General features: G+C 45.2%; 6 protein-coding genes across 8 annotated transcripts; 4 read left to right on the top strand and 2 right to left on the bottom strand.

The window, feature by feature from the left end:
- The first annotated feature begins 269 nt into the window (after positions 1-269).
- On the top strand, positions 270-11,213 carry LOC111601661. The gene is made up of 5 exons (XM_023318345.2): positions 270-942; positions 6,245-6,491; positions 6,564-6,687; positions 6,744-9,211; positions 9,273-11,213. The coding sequence occupies exons 1-5, from the start codon at positions 388-390 to the stop codon at positions 11,090-11,092; spliced, it is 5,214 nt and encodes a 1,737-aa protein (XP_023174113.2). The 5' UTR covers positions 270-387; the 3' UTR covers positions 11,093-11,213.
- On the bottom strand, positions 985-5,148 carry LOC111601663. Of its 2 annotated transcripts, none has more exons than XM_023318346.2 (3): positions 4,954-5,148; positions 2,561-2,869; positions 985-2,034 (listed from the first exon to the last, which is right to left on the bottom strand). In XM_023318346.2, the coding sequence occupies exons 2-3, from the start codon at positions 2,621-2,623 to the stop codon at positions 988-990; spliced, it is 1,110 nt and encodes a 369-aa protein (XP_023174114.1). In that variant the 5' UTR covers positions 2,624-2,869; positions 4,954-5,148; the 3' UTR covers positions 985-987. The 2 variants fall into 2 exon arrangements, with proteins under 2 accessions (XP_023174114.1, XP_023174115.1); XM_023318347.2 differs by lacking the exon at positions 4,954-5,148 and adding an exon at positions 2,967-3,374.
- Positions 11,214-11,478: 265 nt separating the features above from the next.
- LOC111601719 lies at positions 11,479-12,905 on the top strand. 2 transcript variants are annotated; one of them, XM_023318441.2, is made up of 3 exons: positions 11,479-11,574; positions 11,626-12,713; positions 12,772-12,905. In XM_023318441.2, exon 2 carries the CDS (start codon positions 11,650-11,652, stop codon positions 12,493-12,495), a length of 846 nt encoding a protein of 281 aa, XP_023174209.2. In that variant the 5' UTR covers positions 11,479-11,574; positions 11,626-11,649; the 3' UTR covers positions 12,496-12,713; positions 12,772-12,905. The 2 variants fall into 2 exon arrangements, with proteins under 2 accessions (XP_023174209.2, XP_023174208.2); XM_023318440.2 differs by having other exon boundaries at positions 11,626-12,721; positions 12,772-12,809.
- A 730-nt stretch (positions 12,906-13,635) lies between these two features.
- LOC111601718 (putative uncharacterized protein DDB_G0294196) lies at positions 13,636-15,338 on the bottom strand. Its single transcript, XM_023318439.2, has 2 exons — positions 14,570-15,338; positions 13,636-14,511 (listed from the first exon to the last, which is right to left on the bottom strand). The coding sequence occupies exons 1-2, from the start codon at positions 14,570-14,572 to the stop codon at positions 13,819-13,821; spliced, it is 696 nt and encodes a 231-aa protein (XP_023174207.2). The 5' UTR covers positions 14,573-15,338; the 3' UTR covers positions 13,636-13,818.
- A 135-nt stretch (positions 15,339-15,473) lies between these two features.
- LOC111601670 lies at positions 15,474-17,856 on the top strand. Its single transcript, XM_023318360.2, has one exon. It carries the CDS (start codon positions 15,534-15,536, stop codon positions 17,796-17,798), a length of 2,265 nt encoding a protein of 754 aa, XP_023174128.2. The 5' UTR covers positions 15,474-15,533; the 3' UTR covers positions 17,799-17,856.
- Positions 17,857-18,369: 513 nt separating this feature from the next.
- LOC111601703 lies at positions 18,370-18,985 on the top strand. Its single transcript, XM_023318419.1, has 2 exons — positions 18,370-18,665; positions 18,718-18,985. The coding sequence occupies exons 1-2, from the start codon at positions 18,493-18,495 to the stop codon at positions 18,806-18,808; spliced, it is 264 nt and encodes an 87-aa protein (XP_023174187.1). The 5' UTR covers positions 18,370-18,492; the 3' UTR covers positions 18,809-18,985.
- Positions 18,986-23,319: the final 4,334 nt, after the last annotated feature.

Here is a 23,319-nt window from a genome sequence, read left to right as displayed (position 1 = left end):
TTAATTTAGAATTATAAAATGAAATACAAATACATAGTATTTTTTATTAAATTGAATAAAACACCAAAAAAATATAAGAAATTATTATGCATAAATGAATGATCGCTAGGGTTGCATTGCACTGTGGCGGCTGTACGATAAGTTAAACATATCGGCAAGCAATTTGTTGAGCACTCTTCCATTTCTGCCTATCTGGCAGCCCTTCCTCTTATGCTGTGGCGCCAAATTTGTAGTAGGCTTATTACTTAAACTAATTTTATTGAATATACAAATGAGTTTCAATCAATCGAGTGAAGTCTTTCAATGAAGACTTTTTCACAATACAAAATTTTTTGTTTGAAGTCCTTACTTTCTTTTTGTTAAATTAATAGTACTCAATTTATAAAAATGCTTAAAAAATTTGTCGAGGTAAATGCGGACGAGAGTCCTTCAGTGAATCCATATGCCGTGCGTACTTTTATGGGTGATAATGTTATAACGGAGTGGAGAGTCGAAAGTTGCCCACCGCGTGACCGAGTGTGCCTAAAGAAGCCACCGAATTCCACGATTTCTCACGTGCTAACCATTGAGGATGAGCTGCGACGCCTACACCAGAAAGCCGAAGAGTCTCGGTTCGTACGCCCATATAAGAAAACTTGCGATCTCTACGATGAGCTCACCATGTGCATTATACCACAACGAATGCCAGGCGAACTAAGAACAAACGCCGAAATGCGTGAACGCGTTCTGTTGTCCAAGACCGACGCTGGTCTAGTGGAGCACGATGCTCGCTTAGAGAAGTCCTGCCCGAAGGACTTGATTGTACTGAACAGTCCGATGAACTTAAATGAAGAGGAGGAGGAAGATTTCGCCGCCGAAGAGGATGAAGAGGGTGAACTCAAGCCGCAGAAGGCTACGCCAGAATGTTCCTCCGCCATGATTATTATACCCGATAAACGCATGGTAAGTTCTAGCTGACTTTTATTTATGAATAATATACTCTTAATTCTATTCGATCAACTCGATGTCATCTATGTCCGCATATATGCTGCCCGGTGGCAGCTCTGGTGTTGGTAGAGCTGGCGCTTCGCTACTCGAAGGCAGGGTTAGGGTTTGGTAAGCACCAGCGGTTGCCTGCTGCTGCATGTGCACGCCCAGCTGTGAGATCAGCTCCAATGCCTGCACATCGGAGTTCATTAGAGCGAACTGATGTATGATAGCCAAGTGGGGAAAGACGCTGCTTAGCAGTGTGCATGAGCCCGCATTCATTAGCAGGCTAATGGAGGCATCTTCTTCCGCCTGCTGCTGCTGCGGTAGCGGTGGCGGCAACGGTTCATCCTCCCCATCCGAAGTGCTGGCTGGGGAATGCAGCACACTTGGCTCGCAGGTCAACATTTCGACACCATCGTCGTCGAGATCCTCTCCATCGGATATTTCACTGTTTTCGCTCGATAAGTTCACCAATTCGGGCGTTGAAGCACTTAGCTTGCCATCCATGTCAATGTCTGCCAGTTCCTTCTGCATGAAATTTGGCAGGGCATGCTTAAATTCCACAATAATCTGTTCCAGTGGCAGTACACTTGCCACCGGACATGGCCCTGTGTAGCCCAGCTCATCGTTCTCGTACTTGTATTTGCTGCGAAATCGATTTAGCCAGCGATAGGATGGCCTAAAGGCTGGCAATTTGAGCATCGCTGCCAACTTGAGCGCCGTCTCCTTAAGCGTATGATTCCTTATGCTAACGCCGAGGCGCAGCTGACGACAGCGCTCCACCCATTCGTGTAAGAGATAGCTAATGCCGCTCATTTCGAACTTTCGGCGCTTGCGCGTCAACTCTTCGATGACAATGGAGGCATCCGCTTCGCTCAGCGTCGCCAGCTGCTGCAATAGCTCACGTTTCTTCTCCAGAATGCGACGAATTTGGGTTGCACAGCAATGGAACTCCTTGGCCAGACTGTTGCGGGAGATGTTCGTCTCATCGTAGTAACGTATAACCGCAATTTTCTCATAGAAAGTTAAAATGTTGCGTTCATTGCGACGCGGTTTTGCTTTGCCCTAATCAAAGAGATTGGAAATAAGAGAATTTTAAGAATTTGCTTTGATAAGCTTGAAGTTGCGTCTTTTACTAATCAAATTCACGCCCCATCAAATTGTAAGATTATGAAAACAAGAGGTGTTAACCAGTTCTAGTGCAGTGGCTAAGGTAAAAGAGGGGCCTAAAAATCTACTACATTTTGTACCCATAGTTGACTAGCTCAGCTTTAGCAGTTTATCTGTGCTTTAGATAAATATATTTACTTTTAAAGCTTTTTAATTTTAATACTTTTCAAGAATTTATTATATTTACCATAAATAAGTGACATGTTCTACAACTCTACGCAATTTTATGTAAATGCATTTCTTAGGATATGCCATAAATAATCCCTTGCCAACAAATTACTAACTACGCCATTGTAACTAATTGCTTGTCTTACGAATGCGTATGTATGATGCCATAAGCAAAACGCATACCAAATCAACCCTCATGCTTCCTAAAGGCCAAGTTAACATAACGCAAGCAATGCGAATCACTTCGACTTACCCCTTTGCTTCTGTTGTTATTGTTGTTGTTTCCTTTTCGTGTGGTTGCTGCTGTTGTGTCCATGGCTGCGTTGAGCTGCTCGCCAAATGCAGTTATTATATTTCACCTTTTCCGTTCGTCTGCTCTTCGCTAACAGCTGCGCAGCGTCCTCAAAATGAAAGCTCAAACTGCTTAAAAGTCAATTGCGGTGTTGTTGTCGTTGCTGTTGCCGCTGCTGCTGCGGCTGTCACTCTCTGAGAGCGTGTATGTCTTAGCGCGCGCTCTCTCACTGACACGTTTTGCGTTCTCTTTCTGTGACTCCTTTTAATGCTGCGCAAATAGAAAAAGCATTTGCAATAATAAATAATAATGCAATTAAGTATACTTTGTTAGGCCTAAATGTTTGCTATCACGTTTGTCTTTTTACTTTTTGTTTAGTTGTATGTTTTTTGTGCACACGCTTTCGGTTTCAATTGGTTTTGTGTGGTGCTTCTATGCCTGCTATTGCTATTGATGTTGTTGTTGCTGCTGCCGCTGCTGCTGCTACTACTACTGGGGCGACATTTTTACACGCGTGCTTGGCCGCTGAGTAACACTTGTGCACTGTTTTACGTTTTCAGGTGTTTACCGTACGTTCGTTTCTGTTTCTGTGGCTGTTGTAGTTGTTACTGGTGCTGCTGCCCGTTGCTGTGGCCGTATGAAATAAAAACGGTTCGCTATGCACAGGCCGCCTATCGTTCAGCTGTCTGTGTGTGACTATGTGGAATTGTGTTTGTATTTACTTGCTGTTGTTGTTAGCAACCCAAGTGAATGAATTAGTATGTTAGAGAAGGATAGCAGCAGCTTTATAACTTCTATTTGCAAATGAAGCATGTTACGATTTCCTAGGACAATTGATAACAAATTTAACTGTACTATGCGATTTAAGTAACTAGTTCTGAACTAGTTCTGCGGTCGGGCATTGAAGCGAGGAGCATTCAGCAGCTGCTACAAATATATGTATATACACACATAAACATGCACACGCACACACGCGCACGCACTGGTAGTCACACAGACAAGCGTTTGCAGTTGCTGCTGCTGCGCATTGCATTTGTTTCTATGCAAAAGCCAAACGACGCTGACGCTGGCATCGCAGTCGACGTAGCTGTCGCTTAATTTTTGTTTCAGTTGCGCTCTTATTGTTAGTTCCATGTTTCGTTCTTGATTTCCTTTTCTGCGCTTTATTTGTTATGTTGCAATTGTCAGGGGCGTAGTCAACCATTAATATTATGCATACAACGGTTTTATCTATCTTAATACCTAATTGAATATGTATTCTTTTGGTACTTTTTTTGATTTAATAAACACCAAAAGTTTGACAAGTTCTTGTTTCCAAGCAGCATTAAGCTAATTAACTTCTGCAGATAACGCAAAACCAAACAGTATGCCTGTGCGCTCTTCAGTCTTACACGCTATGGCGGTTACAGTTGGAGCACGAAATTATTGTATTGATATTGATAAAATGTGTTTTTTTTTCTAAATATTTTATGGGGCGTACGCGCCTTATCAATGCTTCTCTGCAGGCTGGACAGAACCATATTAAACAATTAATAAGTATGGTTTAGATTTAGTTTTTTAATCCTTGCTTCGTACCGCGCACATCACATTCTCCTTCGTCCCCGCCTTACTCCTAATAGACTACGCCACTGCAGCTGCCATTGCTCTTTCCTATTGCGCTTTACTTTGACGTTTCGTCGTCTGTTTGCCTGTACGTCTTGTCAATGTGTGCGTGTGCTAGCGTATGTGTGTGTCTCTGATTGACTCTGTGTGCGTTGTTATGGCCGCTCGCTTGCCAAGTTTGTTGCTCACAAGCAATAACGAAAAAGACCAACAGCCCAGCAGCGGCTGTAGCAAACACACCTGGCCTCAAGTTTTTATTGCATGCTATGGGCTTCTTTTGTGTGTTTGGCTTGACTTTTATGCAACTTCAGCATCATAATGGCATGTGCATATACTCAACACACACACACATACCTATCTATATGTTATTTAGTAGCAACTCTGCTGACGTGGCTCTGTCTCTGCCTCTGGCTCTGACTCCGGCTCCTTGTTGAACTTGAAAACAGGCTGCCAGGCTGTCAAGCGCAAACAACACACTCATGCATGCATATGTGTCTCTGTGTGTGTGTGTGTGTTTGTATTTGGAGTTTGCATATTTGGCATTTGCATGCCACGTGCTTCGACTCATATTCAATGCTTGTTCCGTTCGAATTTTATTGATTTTGTGCATTTTAATTGATTTATTTAGAAGGGATTTTTAAGCGCAGGCAGGCACACGATTAATAAATGAAATGCAATGAAAACACCTGCAACACCTGCCGCCTGTCTCCTGCCAGCTCTGTGCTGTGCCCTTGCGTCATGCCCACACGTACCTGGTTTGACATTTTGCCAGCACTCGCGTCAGTCGCGTTTAAAGTTGAGAGGGTTGCGTTGTTGTTGCTGTTGCTGTTGCTGCTGCTGTTGATGTTGCTAGTATTAGTATCGCACAACGTCGCACTCGTGTTTATTGACGTCGTCGTATGCTATAAGTGCGCGTTCGCTTGGCTATAGCTGGCAATTCCAGCGCTAGTTGCTGCTGCTGGCTGTCTTTATATATATATTTATATATATATATATATACTCTTTCGTGTATTTGTTAGATGACTTGTTTGTTCTGCAGCCGACCTACGCTCGGCTCGAGCTTGTCGGGTTTTGGCGTTTAGTTGCTGTTGCTTTTGTTGTTGCTGCTGTTGCTGATGTTTCTGGCATTCGTGCGCTTGCGATAAGATTCGTGATGTGGCACTAAGCGCTGTTCGCTGTTTACTGCTCTGTGCGCTGTTTTGTGGCCGTCAGCGTGGCCAGCCAGCCATAGAGGCAGTCACATACACACACACACGCACAGACACAGTCAGATATACCACACTCATACAGCAATACGAACATCAGACAATCGGCTGTATAGTTAGCCAGTCTAGTTGGCATTTCGTGCTTACTTTATGCCGCTTACTAACTTCATAGTCGACCGCAATAGCGTGGAGTGCGATATGGATTGGCTCAGGGCTTGGCCTCCATATTTAGCTCTCTTTACGAACAGCTACGCATATACGCTACAGATATACCTATATTTATATGTATACATTTATACATACTTATTTATAGGCGCGTTCACGCTGGCATCCATGGCGTATGCGTGCTATTTTCAGCTTTGCAACTTGAAATGTCGCATTAACTCGCACATAACTATGTGAGTGTAGACGTGCATGTGTCTGTGTGTGCTTGGGCCAGGCAAAATAAAAAAAGCTTATGAAACAACAGGAAAGACTCGGACATGCGAAAGCACAACGCATTTGCGACAACTTAACATATGGCCTGAATTGTTGGGCTGTTCATAAAGCTGTCTCCGAGTTTAATTTGTATGGCTTCGCTTCGTTTCGTTTTTCTGTAAAGTTCGTTTTATGCAGTTGCGGGGGCCAAAGCACCAGCGAGGCACTGCCCACGCGTCGTATGCGCAATGCTATCCACAAATGTCTTCCATTACAAGCTACAAGCTGTGGGAGATGAAGGAAAGATGATGACCAGACAGTCCCATGCGTATAATATTGAAAACTTGTACATCTTTAGCTAGTTAATATATATAGAAATGTATACATATATATATATCTATAACCTGTTTCTTGCACTCAGCTTGAGTTGAAACGTCCTAAGAGTCGCATTTATTTGAACGAAACACAAGTTGGACCTTTGGAAGAGCTGCCATTTCCATCATATGATCCACGTGTCATTCAAGAAGGCTTGGAGGGTGAAAATCTGAGATCATACGACATTATCGAAGGTTGCAATCCTCAAGATTTATGGACCTGGAACGTTGACATGCAGAGGCGGGAAATGGAAATGGATCAAGATTTTCTAGCGGCTGCTTTGCCCAAATATGGTGGGTTGCCCAAGCGGCTTAACAAATGCCTGAGAAGCTCCACTAATCATTTCTAGGCCTGTTCAAAAACAGGTCAGGATGTTGGACTCACCATCTATAATATACCCAACCAGCTGGAGAAAACATTTACTGCCGAAATTGTGTTCGGCAATCGTAATATTTATCCTGAACCGAAAAGGGCGCCATATCGTCGAAGGTGAGTTGGCAGCTTGGATTATTGACAGGCCTTACTAAATGCTGAGCCCGTTGCAGCTATTATAATCGACCCAGCGAGATCGCTTCCATTATTGTAGCCTTTGTCGAAACCTATCAAGTGAATCCAGATTTCTGGACTGCTGGGACCATGGACGGTATACTCAAGCGCGGCGTAAAGCTAACGAAGAAGAGCATTTCGCTCAATTACAAATCGGAGGACAATGACTTCGACATATTGCCCCAGGTGACGGAGCGCCAGGCAGCCGTCAATATCAAGATACACTTCACTGGCCTGTTCAAGAAAGAGCCGAATCTGTATAAGGCTCTGTCTCTGTACTTTTCCAAGTACAATGCCTGCATCTTTGTGTCGCGCGATATGTTTCTGTTGATCTGGAAACGTTGCATTGACTCCTTCTTCATCTTTGATCCCAATGGACGAAACGAGCTGTGCCAGCGTGACTTCAAGGAGGGCATGTGCTCGCTGATGGCGACACGTTACATGGAGCATCTGGTCCATTTGATAACCAAATTCAGCGATTTGAATGGCGACGATGAGTTTAGCATTTACGAAATCGCATTGACTCAGTATGGCAAGCTAAAGGAGCCCCTCATTGGCAAGAGTAAGGCACAGCCTTACCACAAGCTGTGGGCCGTGGTCAATGAGAATTTTGCGGTCAAGACGGGCGGCAACAGCGGCATTCAGCAGCCCATTTCTGGCTCAGAGAAAAACGCTTCGCTTGTTGTTTCGCTCATCGCACTGATCTACTCGGAATTCGAGCTGGCCAAGATGTGGCGCCCCATGACCATTGACGATATCATTCGCTACGGCGTTGCCTACTACAAGACGCTGCGCAAAAAGTTTCGTTTGGATGGCAAGCGCTGGAAGAACAAGAAGCCCGAACTGAATGTCGTCGACTTGCCGGAGATGTTCCTGATGGGCGCATTTAAGGCCACGGTGCGCAAATATCCATTCCTGATCACTGGCCATGTGACCGACTGCAAGTCGTATCTGGAGTCGCAGCTGACACACGCGTTGCAGCATATGTTCGAGATGCCGGAGTGGCCGGCTGCCCTATTGCAGATTGACAATTCTGTTCTGGGCATATGGCGGGATCGGGAGTTCTTCTATGTCTTCGATCCGTTTCGACGCAATCGCGTGGGCATGGTTGTGGATCCCGATGACTATCGCATCAAGGGTCTGGCCGTGCTGCAAATGCACACCACATTTGATTCCTTCGTGCGTCTTATTTATCAGAATGCATTGAAGATGCGACGTGGCGGCAAATTCTTCATTCATGGCATCCGCACGGGCTGCATACGGCCGTTGCAAGTGATGACGCAGGAGTCGAACAAGTTTCCGGCACTGCAAATGGGTCTGCCCACGTTCACGGACGAGCCAGCGGACGTGGAGTTGGCGCAAAAGAAGAGCATCGAGAGCATACCGGAAGAGGAGCGCTTTCCCACAAAATTCGAGCGAGAACATGCTGAGGAGTTCATCCTGGATATCATCAATTCCATTATTAAGGAAATACCCGAGGACAAATTGCAACGACCGTTCGTATACAGACAAGCACAGAAGCTGCTCGTGGCCTCAGACCAGGAAAATCTACGTGCGCTGCGTCTGAAGATCAAGCGCGGCTACGAGCTGGGCGAGGAGGAGGAGCGACCCGATCTGAAACGCGTGCTAACCATAGAGGAAGAGCTCGAGCTCAAGTCCAATTACCAAACGCTGCATGACGGCGCCTACATCATAATGGGCACCACGAAACTCCCACAACTTGATCCCGAAATGACGAAGCTGGGCGGTGTCCTGGCTGCCCTAGTGGCCACGGCAGTCTCCGCTAAGTACAGGGTATCCACATGGAATTCCGAACTGGTTGAGTTCTGCATCTATTCGGTCAACAAGTTTGGGGAGGAGTATCAAAACTATGAGCTCATCCTGTCGTGCTTGCTGAACAAGAAACTGCCAGACATTGCCGTTGGCGAGAGCAACTTTTCCCTGGTGGTATCCGAGGTGTACAAATCCTCAATATCATCGTCGCTCCGTCAGGATCTGCTCGAGCTGCTCATCGATAACAATCGTGTGCTTGTTGTCTGTCAGCACTTCTCCTGCGTCATATTCAAGCGCTACAACCTGCTTTACATGTTCATTGGCTTCCCCTGCAATGCGATTGGATATCGCAAAGGCGGAGCTGGGCCGGCCTGCATGATGCGTTTCATTGAGTTGGACTCGTTGATACGTCGCATTGAGTTCGGCTGCAATCCGCAGGGCTGCTCGGTCATGAACTATATTGTCGCTGCCATTAAGATCGTGGATAACAATATCAAGGGCCACTTCCGACGCTGGGCCAAGTCGGATGAGGATGCAGAGTTCAATGCGGAATCGGCGCGCAAAAATAGAATTCGCGAGCAGCGTCTGGAGAAGATGCGTGTCATCGATGAAGAACTGAGGAAGGAGAACAAACGTATTCAGGACTATATGGCGGCCAAGCAGGCGCACGAAGATCGTAAAAAGGGCAAGAAACGTAAGTAGCCTTCACATTTCTGTCAAAATTTAACCCAAATCAATTTCTATCTTATACGCAGCTGAGTACAAGGACGTGGGCATTGACGAGGGCATGGACGAAGAAGAAATGGACTTGATGGGTATGGAGGAGGAGGAGGAGGGTCAGGGCGAAGAAGAGGTGGAACTGAAGCACAAGCCCGGCAAACGCTTGCCCAAGATGGTGCAACAAGTCTACAAGCCACGCCCCATCCTGTACGGCTATCGCATGCGCGAAAAGGACTGCAACTTCAAGATCCAAGGCAGCATGAATCTCGAGGGCCGTGGGGAGGGCAGCTTCAAAGAGATCAAGCCTTGCTACTTTGCCTGTGCCCTGGCCATACTCAGCGTCTCGCTGCGTCCGCTCAATCGCTGGAACTCGTATCGCATCGATCGAGTGATCACCCATGCCAAATCGATTGCGGCGCGTGTCTGTGATCTGGAGTCCGTTTTTGAGCGTGTGGTGCGACACGTGACGATTGACGAATACGAGTTCGATATCTGGATACGCATCCTGGAGCCGCTGGGCATGTGGACGCCAGCACCAAAACCAGTTACACTTTCCGCCGAAGCAGCGCTGGTCACGATCAAAAAGAAGATGCAGAAGGTGCTCGCTTTGCGCAAATATCTGATGATATTTACGCCTAACGGTTGCTTTGCCTTGTATCACGACGAGTTCTATCACCTGTTCGATCCATATGCGAGCATGGCCAAGCCAGGCGTAGAGGAGGAGGAGGATGCCGCCGACGCTGGCGACGAAGAGGGCGAAGGCAAGAAAAAGAAGAAGTGCCCAAAGGGACCCAAGCGCTATCCGGAACGCAACACCGCCTCCTGGGTCCTGTTCGCCGATATCGATGGTATGTTCCAGTATATAGACCAACGCTGCTCGCAACCGGACTGGAAGGAGCGCAATCAATACATGTTCTATGTGGTTGATGTGCTCTCATACAGGAAGGCGGCGCCCAATGCAAGAATCCTACAACTGCTGACGGATCTGTCGATACCCATGACTTGCTCTAATCGCCAGTACGGGCGGCCGGAGTACGAGATCTGTGCCACCAACGAATCCCTGGGCTGGCTGGAGTTGGAGAATTGTCTGCCCGTGTGGAGCCGCATGAACCGTCGCAACACATCTGGAAAGTATCGCAATCTGCCGCTGAGCAAACTCAAGAAGTACGACGTGGAGATTGAAGGACGTCTCTGGTCCCTGTGGGGCAATCTTCATCCCGAGGCGCCGGTCTTCGAGGACGCGTTGCGTGGACGTCAATATTTGGCCATCTATGTGATCGCCTGCTGTGCGGCCAGCGTCTACAACCTGATGGACTGGAGCGCCCAACTACTGGACACAATTGTCGTGAGTGGCAACAAGTACTTCCAAGAGAGCATCGTACAAATAACTAAGGAGGACTACGAGTTTTCTCTGGAGAACCTCAACATTGACTGCGCACTCGAAACAATCAACTTTGTGGTTCACATCGAACATGTCTGCTATGGCAAGCTCTATCGCGTGCCCACGTTCAATCGCATGAATCTCTCCGAGGCCCTCATCTACTTCTTCAGCCACTACCAATTTGGCATCGTGATGGTGCGTAAGCGTGCTGTGGCCATTGGATTCTGTCCGGGCACAGATGGAGGCTACTTCATGTACGATTGCCAGGAGAAGGATCAGCCACTGTTCCCCAAGCAACAGGGCGCCTCGTACCTGCTCCGCACACGACATCTGCAGGTGCTGCTCTACTGCATAGTAGTCACTCTGAACGTGCCCTTCTACAACATCGACTTCAGCATCCACAAGGTGGAGATGTTGCGCGAGGGCGCTACCGTCGAGAACGAAGAGGAGGAGGAGGAGGAGGGTGATCAGTAGAGCTGCAATGCAATTGCGGTCTTCGAGTGTAGTTAGTGAGGATCTATGTTTTAGAAGTAATTATTAAATATATTGAGTTTTATACAACGGCTTTAAAATAAACTGAACAACTGTAAGACAAACACTACAATTGGTGCACAAATATTTGTCTAGACATTTCGACGGCTTTTAAGAACTACTGATTTATCCCAAGGCCTAAAATATATGAAATAGTAGCTTAAAGGTCTCTAAATGGGGAATGAAGGTATCATCGATTATCGGATGTCAATGAGGCAATGTTTGTTTTCCAACTTGTGACTCTTGGTATAAAGAAATTAAACTTAAAACTGGAGCTGCACTAATATGAGGGGAATCTGTGAGTCGATCACTAACTAGAATCTAGCAACTCTGTTCTTTTTAATTCAAAACATCTTTATAACACTCCTAAAACTGGATATTATGAAAGGACTTTCAAAATCTTGTCTTCAGTGATTTTTGTTCCGGTAGGCACTTGCGAAGCTCCAAACGACTATATAATGCATTTAATTTCGTAGCTGGTGTCATATACATCAATCGCGATGACTTTCAGGGCAAAGAATGAGTCATTGCGCTGGCAGAAGGAGGGCTGCCTGCCTGTATGGAGCCGAAGGTATCAGCGTAACACGACTGGAAATTATCGCGATCAGACGCTAAGCAAGCTGAATGAGTACGATATAGAGATCGCGGATCGCCTGTGGTCACTCTGGGGCAATCTGCATCCTGAGGCACCTGTTTTCCAGAGCAAGTGTCGTGGACGCCAATATCTTGCCATCTATGTGGTCGCCTGCTGTGCGGCCAGCATTTACATCTTAATGGACTGGAGCGCCCAACTGATGGATACGATTGTCGTGAGTGGCAACAAGTACTTCCAGGAAAGTTGCGCTAAAATAAAACAAAAGGACTACGAGTTTTCCTTGGAGAACCTCAACATTGACTGCGCACTCGAATCAATCAACTTTGTGGTTCACATCGAACATGTCTGCTATGGCAAGCTCTATTGTGCGCCCACCTTCAATCGCATGAATCTCTGCGAGGCACTCATCTACTTCTTCAGCCACTACCAATTTGGCATCGTGATGGTGCGTAAGCGTGCTGTGGCCATTGGGTGCTGTCCGGGTATAGGCGGAGGCTACTTCATGTTTGATTGCCAGGAAAAGGATCAGCCGCTGTTCCCCAAGCAACAGGGCGCCTCGTACCTGCTCCGCACACGACATCTGCAGGTGCTGCTCTACTGCATAGTAGTCACTCTGAACGTGCCCTGCTACAACATCGGCTTCAGCATCCACAAGGTGGAGATGTTGCGTGAGGGCGTCAGTGTGGAGAGCGAAGAGGCGGCAGTGGGGCACGTGACGAAGGCCAGTAAAAGAGTAAAACAACCACGATAGTTAGTGAGTTGTTATCTCTCAGTATCATAGCACAGATTTGGACAATAGAGTAATGCCTAGTCGTCTACAAGGCAGAAGCATTAATTGTTTTTGTTGTTTTGCCTTCATTTAGTTAGTACTCAAATAGAGCAGTTTTTTTTTGTTTCTGAGAGAATGCCATATTTGAAATCTGTAGGTCTTAAAAATTCCGTAAATCTCTTAAAAAGCTTGTTCACGCGGTAACTTGGTAAGTGTTGCTAGAAGTTGAATCAACCATTTAATGGAGCGAAATTTCAGGCGTTATTCCGTGTATGGATTCCAATGGCTTTTCGAATGAAAAACGAGTCAATGGACTGGCTGAACTTGGACAGGCGTTTGCCGGCCTGGAGCCGTAAGTATCAACGTAACACGACAGGAGCTTATCGCGATCAGCCCCAGAGCAAGCTGAATAACTACGACATAGAGATCGAGGATCGCCTGTGGTCCTTATGGGGCAGTATTTTGCCTGAGACGAATATCATTCGTGGAAATCAATGTCGTTTTCATGGAAATGAGTATCTTGCTGTCTATGTGGTCGCCTGCTGTGCGGCCTGCGTGTTTGACCTAATGAACTGGACCGACCACCTGCTGGACAGGATTGTTGTGAATGGCATTAGGTACTTCCGCAAGAGTATCACGAGTACGAAGAGAAATCGTTTCTCGCTGAAGAGCCTTAACGTAGACTGCAGCCTCGAATCTCTGAAGTTTGTTGTCTACATCAATCACGCTTGCACTGGCAAGCTCTATTGCAAGTCCTCAGTGTTTCAGCCGAATCTTGCCGAAGCCCTCGGTGACTTCTTTAAGAACTCCAAGTATGGCATTATTTCGTCCAATGGCCGTTCGGTGTTGTTTGGCTTCCGTGATGGGGCTAGCGGCGGCTACTTCATGTACGATTGCCAGGCCAAGGGCCATCCGCTGTTCCCGGAAGCAGAGGGGGCATCGTATGTGCTGCGCACGACTCAATTGTGTGTGTTGCACTATTGCATCGTGGTAACGTTGAATGTGACCGCTCAAAGGGTTGACTTCTACATTCACCGAGTTGAGGTGATGCACGACGGCTTGCCGCTGCAGCCCGAGGACAAGCAGCGCTTTTTGAATGACGACGTTCAGCTTTGAAGTGTGGTCGATGTGACTGACTAGCTGTTTTATAAAATTCTTTTAATGGAAACCCAAGTAATAGGCAATTCCAGAAGATTTACCTCAATGACAGACAATCTGGGACCTACGTTTAGTAAACTCTCGTTTTATTCATGCTTTTACTACTAAATTAACATTTAACAACATTCTGGTGACTTTGGGCTTGATCTAGTGCCGCAGGCGCTGCTCCTGCTCAGCGTGTTTGTAATGATATCCATCCTGGCGCAGCTCGTGGGCGGGCTCTGGTTCCTGGGCCAGGGAGTCGGCATCGGAGGGAGCCATCGGCTGTTGAACATCCAGAATGTAGGGCATCTGCTGCTCTTGCTCCTGCTCCTGCCCCTGGTAGTGCTGATAGTTATTTGGCTCGGCTTGTTGTGCGGGCGGCAGATAGCGCATGGCAGTCGCTGCTTCAGGCTGAGGCTCAGTCGGTGCTACGTACTCCATGGCTGGCATCATTTCGGGCTGCATCATTGGCTCCGGCTCGGGCTGAGTGGGCGGCAAGTAGCGCGTGGCAGGCATAGCAGCAACAGTGGGCAAAGCAGGCTGAGCAGGTGGCAGGTAGCTTGCGGCGGGCACAGCTGCCTCAGCTGGCGGAAGATAGCGAGCCGAGAGCATTTGCTCCGCTTGCGGCATGGCTGGCGGAGTCAGTTGGCTGCTGGGCGCCATCTCCATGACGCCTTGCTCATTCTCGCGTATATAGTCCACCTGCTCGGGCAGCTCCCGCAGCTCGTGCTGTTCAATGGACATGTGCTCGACCTGCTCCGGCTTGGCCGGCGGCAAGTAGCTGCTGGGCAAATGTGAGACATCTGCAGCGGCCAGGGCCAAGCAGGCGCAGATGGCAAGTGAGACGTAGCTGGTTCTCTGCGATAGGATAGCTCCATTAGTTGCTGACGGGTTTCTGTTGAACACGTTCGCTTACCATGTTGTATGTTGTCTGTTGTTTGAATGCACAGAGTCGTTTGATAGCTGACCAGCTGGCACTTGGGGTATTTATACCATCGATGGTTAGGCCTTCGAAAGTGTGACTGTGTTTCAATATTTGACTTGGCTCGATGCCATGTTCCGTTATTTATCTTACTTTTGCGCATCTTATCAACGAACAGTCAAACGTTGCTGAATCACCGAACAAAGTCAACAAAATAAAAATTGACCAGAGCAACAAGTGAACCGATCCGAAACTCAATTGGACGCGGCTTTAAGCCGATTTTTGCCCGGTGCAGCCTCTTGACGGGGGGCGTTTGACAATTTCAATGGCTCTCGAGATCTTCGGGCCGGAGGCATGACAACTAGAGCATGGGCTTTGCCTGGCAACATATGTTACCTTGAGCTCTGATCTCTCTCTCTCTCCCTCTCTTTGTCTAGCTCTGTCCCTCTCTATCTTGGTCTTTTACTATTTCTTCTTCTTATTTTCGCACTGCCTTTGCCTTGTCGCAGCTGTAAAATTTCACGGTCAGCACGTGGGCTCCAAGTGACGTCTGAGTGCGCGCTGCGGCTCAACGGCAGGTGAATGGGCTGACGCAGAGAGGCCAATCTGCATGTTTTATATTTGTTTAACAAATATGGGAGCGGAAAACAAGAAGCAGCACATGAAGAAGTTTTAATGCCATAGCCACAGCTCTAGACTGGAGCTTCATTGGAGCCCTAAGCGGAATCTTTGTCACTTGCCTCTGCCTTGGCTAACTTTAAGCAAACACCTTAGCATACACGTGTTCAAATCTGAAGCTCAACGCTTTTTACTTCTCGATCGTTTGGATTTTAATAAAAGTTAGGTGGAGTTCTCCGTCTTTGCATAAATTATTGTAAATATTTTTTGTATTTAATTTTATATAAACGTAATTTGAATTTTGGCCAATCGTTTTTAATATCACTAAACCAATCTAAAAATGTATGCGTGTACTATGTGCGGTTTGGGAAAGCTGGAGCTGGACAGCAATCCGGAGTTTGAGTTTCGCAGCCGACGACATCAGGAGGACGAGCCGTACATCGAGGGTATATCTGACTGGTGTCCGAAGTGTGACGCTTTGCGGTTTTTCTTTAAGTCCAATGATAGCAAGAAGCCGGCAGAGAGTGTGGAGGAGCAGCCAAGCCACAATGTGATGAGCGACATGCTCGACGTGACGACCAAGGGTTGGCACAATGGGTGGGGCAGCGGCTCGAAATCCAAAATAGATTCTCCGAAAATGAATACGCTACGCAATTGGAAGACGCAGCACGACCTGCGCCAAGAAGCACGCAAAGTAATCAGAGAGGAGCTATTGGCTGGCCTGCCAGCTAAGATGCTGCGCGGCTCCTTTTGGGATCATTCGAGGTCGCACAGCGAGGATCGGGACAAGCGACATCATCGTCATCATCATCATGCTTCCGAGCATCGGTCTAGGTCAGCTGTCAATGAGCCGCATTATAGGAAGCACCGTGGGGAACATAGCAGCCACTCATCCAGGCGAAATTACAAGAAGTCTAACGAGGAAAGCGAGCAGCGTAATGGTCACCTGGACCATGATTATGGACAAGAGGACATCGATGATCCGCGTGCACCGATTCCCTTCAAATGTAAGCGCAAAATTGACAAACTATACGAACTGGATATGCTTAATCCCTGGCAGGAAGAGGTGCAGCGGCGCACAGCTCAACTGCGAGCCAACCAAACCAAAAAGGAGGAAAAGGCAGCCCGACGCGAATTGCACCAAAGCCTGCCCAAAACGCTGGATTACGAAAAGAAGCCAATTTTCAATGTCGCAACTGGCGCCGTCAAGAGACTGACCGTGGAGGAAGTGGCTAGGGATATCAAAAAAATTGAGGAGGAAGAATTGGATGACCAACTACTCAACAAGCTTTACGAAAAGAAGCATTTGGTTGGTGAGTGGGAGCTCATACGCCGCCGCGTTGAGGATGAATGCGAGCGCGTCAAAGCGGAGCTGGCCGAGCTCAAGAATCTGCGAGACATGGAAATTAAAACTGATCTCGACCGACAGCGTGGTGGTGCACAGTTCGTAACATATAGCGAACCGGTCGATGCCCACTCGACTACGGACAAGGAGAAGACTATCGGGGATGCGTTAGATGAAAAGCTGGAGCTTATGCTATACACGTTGCAGGAGAATGCACAGTCAGAAGGTGCACAGCATTATGAGCCAGAGAAGGAGAAATCATTAAGAATTGAGCCAACAGCACCGCCGAAGGACAGTGAACTGAGCTCTGAACTGACCGAGATACCTTCGGTCACGCCTGTGGTTGAAAGCCCGGCTGAAATCGATGTGAAGATTGAAGAATCGCTGAAGCAGAGCGAGGCGCGCCCCTTGAAGCCCAAGCGATTGTTGAGCAAACTGCATATGCTGGTGTCCACAGTGCAGCGTGCACGATTCCGTGGATTTCCCGAGGATCCACAAAAGTTGTTGCAGAGCTTAACCACAGCTGATCTTATGAAACATCGCGATCCGCCGCCGGCACAGTTCTCCACGCTGCCATGCAGCCCCAACGAGCTAATCAGTTTGCTGTCCATTAAGCGCGAGGTGCTGCAGCCGCACATGACACGCCCCCTGAAAGTGTGTCGCTCGCCCATTTTCTGTCCCGATGCCGATTGCAGGCGCATGTTTTTCATCTCGGACTTCAACGATCACCTGACCCACGAGCACCCAGCCCTGCCCATGGAGCGCATCTCGCCCTGCAAGGCCAAGACCTTCTTTCTGGACACGCGCGTCACGATGCTGAACAAGGCCAAATGCAACATGGTCTACTTTGTTAAGGACAAGTTCTTTGATAAGAACACCGAAAAGTATCCTGACTTGTTGCCAGTGCTCGTAATGTCCGCACGACTGCAGTCAACTGAATTCTTCAGATCGAAAGACTCGGAGCCGCTTTCCTGCTGCACGGGCAGCGCACCCGATCAGGAAATCTTTCTCTTGTGGCTGACCAGCATTCGGCCCGACGACATCAAAATTGTGGGCACCATATCCGTGTGGCCCACCAGAAGCCGACCCATCATTGAGTACTTGATGGTGCAAACCAACGAGGTCTATAACATCCGATCCGTTCAAAAGCTAAAGGCCATCTATAATAGCAATCGTGTTATGGCAGTGCCAGGCAACATAGTTAACCGGATGACTAATAATGGCGAATACCTTTTAGCCGTACAAGTGTTAATTCACTAGATTAGATATTAGATTGTGAACAAATTTTATTGAAGTGAATTTTAAATAAAAATTTTGGGGGAAAATTATATACTATATATATATACTATATATAAATACATAGAAATAATACAACTTTGTTTCTTAGTTGAATATAACTAAGAGGATTTCACTTCGATAGCTGCTGAATATTAAATTCCATGAAATAAGCAGAATTTTCGCTCTCCGAATTCTATCTCATTTCTGTCTGCTTCTGAGATATAGATACATGCATATATTCATATATGTATTCATATTTTTAGCTGTCTCTCTCCCTTTCTCTCTTTTGGTTTTTTATTTGAAACCAAAGCGTTTCGTAGGCAAATTATTTTAAATAAAAAATTGCTGCATACTTTTAGGCGGCATTGTTTAGAGCTTATTGGGCATCGATCATATTTTATTTAGTCTCTTATTAGTCGGCTATTTGGAAGCTGTGCTGTATACTTTTTATATATTTTTTCTCTTAAGCTTTCCTGGCAGGCTATGCTTTAGTAAATCATATTAAAAAAAATAAGCATAACACACAAATCAAAGCTTGAAATCATTTTAGTTTAGTTGCTTTCAATTCTTTGGTCTTTTTGAAGGAAAATAAATTTTAAGAAAACTATATTTGGACCAATAAGAAATTCAAACAAGATATTTCGGTTAGTTTTCAGTTCTATCGTGTTGCCAGAATATGTCTTCACAGTTTGATGTTGAGAAGTGCGGAGGCGAAGGCTCTGAGGCGACCGGTGCTGCTGCTGTCATTAACTCCTTGACCAGTGAAATGTGCCTCGATCTGAAGCCCTCTCCTAAGCAAACCTGCATTCCATTGCATCAGCGTCATCGGTTGGTAAACTCTGAAACCAGGTGAATACTGTTAATAGAATTGCAGCACATAATTAAATGTGTCCTATCATAGTGTAAATTCGAAAAAAATGGACATTGATATGCCGGACAAGTCCTGGTCGGTGTTATATATCGGCGCCAAGAAGGATAAGCATTTCGAGTAGTGACTAAACTGTGTGATGCATTCGAAACCAACAACAGCACCAAAGTAACTGTAATTAAGCTAACATCGGCTCATCATATAGACTGCCAAATGATTGTGATTGACTTGTGCCCCTCCACAACGTTCAGTCACCCATACTTTAATATATACAAATTTCCACTTGTGCCAGTGCATGCTATATCATTCACCCAGTCTTCTTACATGTGTGTGTGTGTGTGCGTGTGTGCGTGTGTGGGTGGTAATACTTGCCTAGCATTTGCAACCAATTGCAATTGACGTTGAGGTTTATTTTGTTTTTTTTTTTTGTGTTCGTCCCCCGCCTCGGTAGACAGCGATTGTGATTAATTGCGACGTCGTCATTGAATGCGATCTGGCGCTAAATATGCATGACCACAAGTCGCTTCATGATGTCATTTCACAAATGATAGAGCCAGAATCATTGAATGTCACTTGATATGCGATATATGTGCCATGCGCGCGTCTTCTGTCGCCAAAGAATAGCTCCAGTCACAGCCAGAGCCAGCCAGCATCACAGCTCTTGACAAATGACAAATGAAAAAATGTATGAACTGGGTCTCTGGAATTGGCGGAAATAATGGCTTAATGATACAAATGACGTGTTTTATTTAATGCCTGACATCTTTTGAAATACGTGTGAAACTGTCGACTGTCGGCCATCGGAGCTACTGCATATGGTAATGATTGTCATGACATGTGCTAAGCATTTTTCAATCAACGCATCTTTAGGGCGATATAAAATAGAAAATGTGAATAGCTTCTAGTTTTTCATAATGAAAACAGTCGCGCGACTAGAACGTGTGATTTGCCTGCATACTCTCCCCACTTCTCCCTCGCTTGCTCGCACTCTCGCTTTCGCTTATTCTCGGTCTCACTTTCAAATTGTTTATTCGCTGTGACACACTGCCAAAGACCTTTCACCGTAAATGCTTAAAAATAGCGTATGAACACATAATTGCACGCCTGCCAAAGCGCACACAACGTTGCATATAAAATCTCACACACAGAGGCTTTAATTAATGAGGTAACAGACAGCGCCCAGACGGAATTAAATGGGGGCGTGCCAATTGGTTGTGCGGTGCGCGGCTGACCCAGAATGCATATGGGTTGCCTGTAAAATTCTGGGAACCGAACTGAACTTGCAATTTGCTAAAACCTTCAAACATTTTGAGAACTCTTCAAAGTTGAACTGGCCATACTGAGGTCAAAACGGGCACAGCCAAGAGTTGTGCCAAATTCAAAGTCAAATTTCATTATTTTAGCATTGAATACAAAATTTTTAGATAGACCGATGCATAGATAGATAAGCATATGAAGGAGAGTCTAAAGATAAAGAGATAGGTTAGTATATAGATGAAAAATTTATAGAGAGGTAGATCGAGATAGAGAACGTTATATACATCTATGCAAGATACGTGCACAGATAAATAAATACATAAATAGTTACACAGATAGGTACTTCAGTGAAGTTAAATGTATGTAGATATTTCGCTACATAGTTGATAGCTAGGTATTTATATAAATATATAAATATATATATAGAACAATAGATTGGTATATAAATATATATAGTTCAATAGGCAATTGTTCAATCATTCACACATTTTGCAAAAAGTTTAAGAATTGAAAATCTGAAACTTTTCAAACCGCTTAAGATTAATTTGTTAAATTTTATTTCCGCTATTTTGGCGCATTCTTTTGGCACTAGGCCACTTTCCGAGAAGCGCATTGCAGGTAAATGATATAGTTTTGCCTTTCACACCGATGTCTTGATGTGAATCAGAATTGTCAGAAATATTTTGCAAAACAATAAAAAGAAATTCGCCAAAGTGGTCTGAGATCATTGCAATTTTTAAATTGTTGTGGGAACAAGGATTTGTCTGCTGATCTATTGCATCGCATTGCCATATACATACAGCTCACACATATCTTGTTGACTTTACTGAGCTGTTCCATGGGCAATTCTAAATGGAACACGGAATTGCTCTTCCTCGTTTTGCATTTTATGGCTCGCGCCGCCGACTTCAAAGTTGCTTTTTCTTTTCGTTTTTCTTGCGTCTGCTCTTCACGTCTGATTGATGGTTATGATTGATGAGCTCTGCCAGCCGGTCGCAACTGTTCGCCTGTTCGTGTTGGAGCCTCGCTCTCCTGTCCCCACACAGAAACTCAATTCGACGGCCTCCGCGCTTTTAATTTATATTCGCACAAAAATGTACTGGCCCCCAAATTGATACAATTGAACTTTTTATTTGCTTTTTATTGGACTCTCACTCTCTCTGTGGCTTTCTTGTTCCAGTGCTTCCCAGAGCTGTTCCCGGACTGCACGAAATGCTTTTTCTCCAATTTCAACCTTTTAAGCATTTGCATAACAGCACCAAAGTCCAAAGTGCAACCGAAATATATATATATATATATATATATATATATATGTATATGTATATATGCCTCACATGTTCAAATAAACACAGTGCACAGTGAAGCAAAGGACGAAGAAAGTTGATTAAAATATTTGACTTGAGAAAGGCAAACTCAAACAAGAAGTTGGCTCCAAATTTAAACTGAAACAGCAAAATAATTTAATATTTAAATTTTTAAAGATATTATTGAGCTTATGTTTGTGTTCTACTGTGCTTAGAACAATTATTTTAAATATTTCTATATAGAACTCCTGCGCTCACACTCTTTCGTTCCACTGTGCTTAATCAAATCACATAAATAACAATTTAAAATTGAGTTTTGCAGATTGTTAATTTTTTTTTTAAATTTGCCCTTCATTCGTATGCTTCCACTGTATGTTCCACTGTGCGACACTTACATGAAATTTTCATTTTCATTTTTGGGCAAAATCTCTGATTACCATAAAGCAAACATGAGCATAAGCATAAAATTAAATATTCATAAGAATTGGCAAGTCAATTGGGCCAATGGCAATGGCAATGGAACTGCAGTTGGTAAGGTGCCAACGAACAGGCCTAGGGGGTGCAGGGGTGGGGAAAAGGGAGAAAGATGACGAGGGAAAGGCAATAGGTTTCCACTGCCACCGAAAAGAAGAGAGTCTAGGCGCAGTTTTGGGCCTCGATTGCTATGCGGCTTTGACAGTTATGCTTTGCTGTTGCTGGCTTCAGTGGTGCAGTTGTGGTTACTTTTGTTGTTGTCGGTGCTGTTGGCTTTTGGACAATGTGTCATTGACACGATTCGTGGTTGTGACTGCCTCTGCGGCTGCGACTTCGTTTGCATCTTTAATGCGCTTTGAGCCGCCAAAAAGACGAAACAGCAAAACGCAATTATTTTGCGCGAAGTGCGGGAATTTCACTCGCTGCGTAGCGGGGGCGGTGCATTTGGAGGCTTGTCCAATGCGGCGTATACGTGTTATAGCCAGCTTGCGGCCAATTTCCATTTGCATAGCAGCTGTGTATCGGCTTTGGTTTCTGTGCCAGCTAATTTTACTAATGAGCTAAATAGTTGATTAATTAGCCAATCAAATGAAAGTTTTACCATTTCGATTTGTATAGCTTGCCTGGTGAGCACATAATAAATTGGTAAATTCAATTGGATTCTGATGGGTGGTCCAAATAGATCTCTTCAACTGAGTCACTTTTACGCAGCCGCATATAATGGCGTACATTTGAGTCATGTTGAATGAATTCCCAACCACAGGACGTAAATTCGATGTTCGTTTTGTGTAACTCTGAGTGACTAATGCTCAGCTATATAGTATTTATTGCATCACCTACGACAAAGGTATTGTTCATTATAGATATTTATATATTTATAAGTATATAAATAATTTATTTATATATATGAGACATCTCTAGCCTTATCCCTATCTAGACTTTTATTAGATAAGAAAAACTTCCGTGTATTCTTATCTTGTTTTTGTTTGAGTTGCTTGACTTGATGTGAATTTCTGTATTTTGATCTCTTCTCTCTCCGCCCTTGGCAGCCATAAGAAGTGTATATTTTACATACATCATTTGTTTTTAATCTTTTCGTTCAAATAATGCCGTCTAATTGAACTTGAACCCAATGTTAAGTGACAATTAAATTGGATGTCTTCATTTTGTACAAAAATTCGGCACAATTCATTAAAGAGTTTTTAGTTTTTCTTTTTTCAGTTCAAATTCGTTCGAGCTGTAAATTCTTGTTAGTTCAAGCTGTAAACTGATTTCATAACACTAAATCGTTTAGCTTGTTGCAATATTTTTCGAATAAGTTTTCAAGCCTCGGGCAGCATTTGCAAGTGAATGCCAAAAATATATTGAAAATCAATTAGTGCACTGGAGCCTACTGAACGAGCTAGACACCAAGACTGCCCCTTACCATGATGCAGTGCCTCCACTTCCCTGCTCTCGCACCATCTCCTCCTCCTCTGTTGTACGCATAATTTTTCTCTTTTTTTTTGTGAAGGCCACTCGAAGCGAATGACAAAGTTTGTTTACTGCCACTGGCAGTTGCGGTGTCTGCAGCAGTCGGCGGTCTTCAGACTGCAGGCTT

Source organism: Drosophila hydei, unplaced genomic scaffold, assembly GCF_003285905.1.
Source record: "Drosophila hydei strain 15085-1641.00,03,60 unplaced genomic scaffold, DhydRS2 tig00000001-arrow-pilon, whole genome shotgun sequence".
Classification (NCBI taxonomy): Eukaryota; Metazoa; Arthropoda; class Insecta; order Diptera; family Drosophilidae; genus Drosophila; species Drosophila hydei.
This window is presented reverse-complemented; position numbering and strand designations above follow the sequence as displayed.

Bases quoted from the DNA above. Each gene is read 5' to 3' on its own strand.
- LOC111601661 (XM_023318345.2), top strand. From the start codon at position 388: ATGCTTAAAAAATTTGTCGAGGTAAATGCGGACGAGAGTCCTTCAGTG. The intron at 943-6,244 runs GTAAGTTCTAGC...TCTTGCACTCAG, and splicing joins TTATACCCGATAAACGCATG to CTTGAGTTGAAACGTCCTAA. The intron at 9,212-9,272 runs GTAAGTAGCCTT...TCTTATACGCAG, and splicing joins TCGTAAAAAGGGCAAGAAAC to CTGAGTACAAGGACGTGGGC.
- LOC111601663 (XM_023318346.2), bottom strand. From the start codon at position 2,623: ATGGACACAACAGCAGCAACCACACGAAAAGGAAACAACAACAATAAC. The intron at 2,035-2,560 runs GTAAGTCGAAGT...CTCTTTGATTAG, and splicing joins ATAACAACAGAAGCAAAGGG to GGCAAAGCAAAACCGCGTCG.
- LOC111601719 (XM_023318441.2), top strand. From the start codon at position 11,650: ATGACTTTCAGGGCAAAGAATGAGTCATTGCGCTGGCAGAAGGAGGGC.
- LOC111601670 (XM_023318360.2), top strand. From the start codon at position 15,534: ATGTATGCGTGTACTATGTGCGGTTTGGGAAAGCTGGAGCTGGACAGC.
- LOC111601703 (XM_023318419.1), top strand. From the start codon at position 18,493: ATGTCTTCACAGTTTGATGTTGAGAAGTGCGGAGGCGAAGGCTCTGAG. The intron at 18,666-18,717 runs GTGAATACTGTT...GTCCTATCATAG, and splicing joins TTGGTAAACTCTGAAACCAG to TGTAAATTCGAAAAAAATGG.